Source organism: Micropterus dolomieu, linkage group LG21 (assembly GCF_021292245.1).
Source record: "Micropterus dolomieu isolate WLL.071019.BEF.003 ecotype Adirondacks linkage group LG21, ASM2129224v1, whole genome shotgun sequence".
NCBI classification, from domain to species: domain Eukaryota; kingdom Metazoa; phylum Chordata; class Actinopteri; order Centrarchiformes; family Centrarchidae; genus Micropterus; species Micropterus dolomieu.
The window spans coordinates 33816992-33822500 of NC_060170.1; the positions used below are offsets into that span (position 1 = coordinate 33816992).

At 43.1% G+C, this 5509-nt stretch overlaps 2 protein-coding genes across 3 annotated transcripts in view; one reads left to right on the plus strand and one right to left on the minus strand.

Moving 5' to 3' along the window:
* Positions 1–3355, plus strand: part of LOC123960350 (C-type lectin domain family 4 member M-like) — a 16330-nt gene extending 12975 nt beyond the window's left edge. Inside the window, exons 4-8 of the mRNA XM_046035031.1 lie at positions 1486–1545; positions 1752–1876; positions 2078–2178; positions 2265–2379; positions 3173–3355. Of these exons, the coding sequence (XP_045890987.1) occupies positions 1486–1545; positions 1752–1876; positions 2078–2178; positions 2265–2379; positions 3173–3355 (584 nt within the window). The remainder of the gene's footprint in view (positions 1–1485; positions 1546–1751; positions 1877–2077; positions 2179–2264; positions 2380–3172) is intronic.
* The window catches only part of LOC123960105 (nuclear factor 7, brain-like), a 45758-nt gene that overhangs the window by 20408 nt on the left and 19841 nt on the right, over positions 1–5509 (minus strand). The window lies entirely within an intron of this gene.

A 5509-nucleotide genomic window follows, 5' to 3' on the forward strand; every position in this document is an offset into this window, starting at 1 on the left:
CGAGGAAGCGAGGAGAGGCGGGGGAACAGGGAGGACGCCGTGAGGGAAGTCCAAAGAGGAGTGGGCCAGTGGATGAGCCCAGCCGAACGGAGGACGAGGGTGAGTGTACCTGGGAGGGAAACAGACAGAGAGACAAGGTTAGTGAAGACAGCGACAAGGTACAGTGTAAACGTGAAAAAAAACAAGGAACATGAAAGCCTGAACGTGGGGATGGCACCGGGTACGGAGCAACGACGATCAAGCCAGGATGGTGTGGAGAACCGGGGTTGAAATACAGGCTGGGATGAGGTTGATTACTGGCAGGTGTGGCAGGCTGACGAGGTGGATGATGGGTTGCAGGTGCAGGTAGTTGGCTGGGCTCAGGAGCAGAGGGAGAGAGAGCACACGGGGGAGAAAACACAGAGAGGCGGGCAGAGAACAGGAAACCAAGGGAAAAAGCAGAAGAACTGATAAAAAGTAGAAAAAACCAGGACACTCACCGTCAGCCGGGCTGCCACCACAACAATTAGTACAATATTAGATAAAATTCACATTTAGTCATTTAGATGACGCTTTTATCCAAAGAGACTTATGTGCAATTTGTACTCCTGCGTCAAATTGATGGCGTAGCCTCTGCGTAGCCCCCTACCCTACGGCGTCACTTACGGCGTAGACTGACGTGCACCTCCTCAAAAATGTAACTACACGTAGAGGCGACGCAGACCGTAAGAACTGTGATTGGTCGGCTGGGAAGCCTCGCAATGCCTCTGCTTTGAAGTGACTTTACTAGCGACCAAAACAGCGGCTGTAACGCGGTGGATCAATATTTTTGACCGTCACAACCCGAGCAAAATGACTCGTTTCACTCTCAGAATGTGATCCATTCGGTCGATAACCTTTGAAAAGTCTACACCAGCTGCACGTATACAATTTTACCCCCATTCACGTTAGCAGTGGGCTAAACCGGAGTTAGCCTGCTCGGCCGGCAAAAGTCAGCACAGTGGACGCTGTATCAAACCCATGTCTCTCACACCAAAGGCATGTCATCATCGCCACCCCCTGATAATAAAAGGAAAATAAAAACTTAATGTTAGTATAATACTAAGATATTTACAGGTTACGCTTTGTATGGTTTGTAACATTTCAACACCATATTATTTGAGATTCAACAATTAAACTGATTCACAAATAAAACCGTTTTCTGTCTTGGTAGGGCTAATATTAGTGTATTCAATATAATTTCATATAATAGTATTCTAGATAGCTTACCAGTAATATAATATTAAATCCAGTTACTGTAGTTTCATTATGGTACGTTGTTCTAATTCATTAAATCCTTGTGCAAGTCTCTCATTATAACACAATTATTCACACAATGCTGATTAAGCCTATCACCGTAAAGCTGCTGTCTACCAGAGTTTTTAAACCTGGTGTCTGTGGCGAGATTCCAGCACTGGTGATCCAGTGGAGGTTAAAACTCAACAGAGAATGGGAATTATCTTTCAGATACTGAGGCCAGTTGCAAAACCCGTGCTGAGAAAGACATGATGAACATGTTGAATAATGGTAAGTATCATGATGAAATTGTTAGTGATGAAAGTGACCCGATATTCAGCCTGAGTCTTTATATGATGCTGCAAACATGCATATTTCTAAGATAGATACCACCTTGGCTCTTTGTTTTGTAGCTGAAGCCTTTTTTAAATTCTTGTTCATTATATGTGATAATATGATATTTTAAAGTACTTTGTGTTTTTCATTCACTCAACAAGGATGGCAGTTTTTCCGAGATGGATTCTATCACATTTCTTCACAGACGAAAACCTGGAAAGAAAGTAGAAATGATTGTCTTCAAAAAGGTGCAGACCTGCTGATTATCAACAACATCGAAGAACAGGTGTGTGTGTGTGTGTGTGTGTTTGTGCATGAATCTGTGTGTAAGAGAGACGTAGCACATCCACGACCACTCATGTAGAATAAAGAGCAGAACTATTGAATGAATGCAAAGGTCACTGAAGTGGAGGATACATCAATACATCAGTTTCATTTCTATTATGTTGTTTACAGTTTGTGTCTCTTTTTTTTTTTTTTAAACAAGACTTTTATAAGACAGTTTAAGAAGAACATGTGGATTGGCCTGACCGACTCAGAGACGGAGGGGACATGGAAATGGGTGGATGGGACTCCAATGACCACAAGGTTCATGCATGTTTTCAATCAAATTAAATCACTACCTGGTGCTTTTTGGCTTTTGTTCACTGATAAAAGCTTTTTTTTAATTTCAGCTACTGGTATTCTGGGGAGCCTAACGGTGGAAGCAGTGAAAACTGTGTGGAAATAAAGTACTATGATGAAGAGAACAACTGGAACGATGGACCATGTTCCATTTCACACTTCTGGGTCTGTGAAAAGAAATTCCTTTCATAACCCTCCATCCAAAACCATCAGTGCTGAAAACTCAATACGTTCACTGGTTTTTATAGAGCGCCAAATCATAACAGAAGTTATCTAAGGTCATTTTTTAGATTTGTCAGTTTAGTGTGGATATAATGTGAAACTTGGTTATAACTGTGCTGCTGGGAAAGTGGCCTGTTAACATACAACTACTGCTTTGTTTGCAAAAATTATGAAAACTAATATATTAAACACGCTGTCTGCTTTTCTTATTAGTTGACGTGATACTCTGACTAAATTTAATCTATATCTAATCTATGAATGTTTACTTTAAAGGCAGATTTAAAATAATGCAATGCATCTAATCATACAGAAATAATCCCCCTTAATCATCACTTCTGACCCATTAAAGTGCGTGGCAGTGTCTGGACCCACAGAGAGCCTGCCCTCTGCCTGTATTTTCTATTCTGTGTGTTGGGAACGTTTCCGGGGATCAATCTTGTGGTCGGTGGGTGAGTAGCCCCCAGACAGTGAAACTGGGGATGGCTTCCACCCACTGGAGAGCCCTGAAGGAGAGGATGGGACTGAAGAGCTACGTGGAGTTGGCCTGTGTTGTATAGGTCACCTAGGTGCTGGCAGTTAGTACGTAAGCTTGTTAAGTATCTGCTTTTCCATTATGATTGGTAGTTTCAACCGATGCACGTCTGTCCATCTGCACGTCTTGACCAAATAGCCCTAAAGGTCTGTGGTGCTGAGTTTGAGCTTAGAATTATTTTCTGGTAACACAATACTGGTTCAGGAAAAAGTGTTCAGTAACGCTTTAACAATGTATAAACCTTCAACTGAAGTGGACAATGAGCAGGGCAGCGATGAGGATGAAGGGTCGATCAGCAGCGATGACTTGGAGCTGAGCAGTGGTGATTTAGAGGGTGAAGAGCTGCTCTGTGCTGACTCGGTAGGGCAGGACTGCACAGTGGCATGAGGGCGGCGAGATCCAAGTCTCCTACTGAGACTTCACAGCTGAGGGACCAGCTGACAGGTTAGTTGGTGAAGAGCTAACAGATTGGGCTGATTTCATTACACAGTTAACAAAAAACACAGGAGACTGAACTGGAGTCAGCCCGACTGGCAGTTAGCGGGCTGAGTGTGTTAAGCAGGCCGGTGGGGAAGCAGCCAGGGAGCTAGCTGCTGAAGCGCTAGCAGGCCCGGAGAAAAGGCAGGTCATTTAAAAAAAAAGGTCCAAAAGAAATAAAAAAAAACTGAAAACCACAAATCATAAAGTCTAAGACAGGAGTTTTCAAAGTCTAGGACTCTGGGCCTCTGTCTGTACTAATTTGTTTCTGACAAAGAAAAGCAGTTCCCTAAAACTATCTCAAACTGTATCTCTGAACTCTCTCTCGTCATTCAAAGACAAAGAAACTATCTCTTCAGTTTTCATCGACTAAAACTAATCCATTAGAAGGCAAGGCAAGTTTATTTGTATAGCACATTTCAACAAGGTAATTCAAAGTGCTTTACATTAAACATAAAAGCCACAGGGAAATATAAAAAAGTTTTAAAAGTTAAATAGAAAATAAAAACGGGCAGGTCTCCCACCTTTGCTTATTTTACTCCTTTGATTCCCCATCTCCCACTCTATCCCCCCCTTAGTTACTTAGGGACTCTAACTCTTCTTTAGATACAGTCGTCGCTGTAAATCCAGATTTAAAAGGGTAAAATAGAAAATCAAAAATAAAAACCGGGTAAAACAGGACAGTAAAAGTCACAGTGCAGTGTACGACCAAATCACATACATGTAAGCTATTCTGTGTGATCTCCTTTTGATAACTAATGTAATAACTAATATAATATCTTTTACCTTCCATTCACTTATCCTGCCCTGAAACCAGGGCTGGACGTGGGAAAAAAATTGGTCCTGGCATTTTTGGTCAATCGGTCAGACGCTCCTCACCAATACACCATCTTGCAGTTCTCTTAAATATACTGGAATATTCCCCCAAACCACCATAAAGCAGAAGATTTTGAGCATTAAACACTTAATTTCCTGCATTCTAGACACATTTTCTGCACCAATGTGCAGGCTCCTGCGTGGGGATGCCGAAAGATGGCCGCGCCAGGTACAGCAGGGGTAGTTACAGCTCTCTTCATACATGTACTTCTCATGAGTCTTTCTGCCTTTTCCGACACCGGTCAAATACTGACAGATTCCTATGATTTGAGACCGTCATCCTCACACTTGTTAATAATAAAGCAAGCAAACAAGCACTTTGGATTTGGAAAACACGTCCTGGCTGCCACGTTCATTCATCCGCACCTCTTCGGCCGTCTCTCAACACATACCAAAACTACGCTTAAACCACAACAAACCCTCGCATTTATCATCGCAATCTGCCTCCTGCTATCCGGGGACATCCACCAATGTCCAGGCCCACTGAACTGCCCAACAGATGAAAACCATGTCAACACCACTGCTAACAACAGGAGCATCATCGACAACTTACAGGTATTCTCACCTTGTTCATTTCACACTGCACTACAACAATCTCATCTCCGTCCTTGTGTTCCTCCTGTGAGCGATGTGGTGTCACCGGAATCCAGGACAGACGAGGCGGTCAACAGGTTTAATATCTGAACATATTCTTGAAAAACAAATATACATGATGTGCCTCACTGAAACTTGGCACAAACAATATTCATATCTCGCACTAAATGAAGCCTGCCCCCCAGGATACACATACCTGGAGAAGGCCAGAACCACCGGCCGGGGTGGAGGTCTTGCTGTCATCCATCGCAAAGACCTAATTGCCACCCCCCTTCCACTGCCAGAGCTGACCACATTTGAGTGTCTTCCATTCAAACTCAGATCACATAAAGAAGTAATAACAATACTCCTCATCTATCGCCCCCCAAAACCACACCCTGGATTTATCACTGAGCTGCAAGATCTACTCACATCTTTCTGTGCAATTACCCATAATACACTCATTATGGGAGATTTCAACCTTCATGTTGACTCCCCCACAAACCGCCCTGCTGCAGAGTTCCTTGAACTCCTGGACTGCTTACATCTCACACAACATGTCACAGTACCCACACACACAAAAGGCCACACTCTTGACTTAGTCATAACAGACAC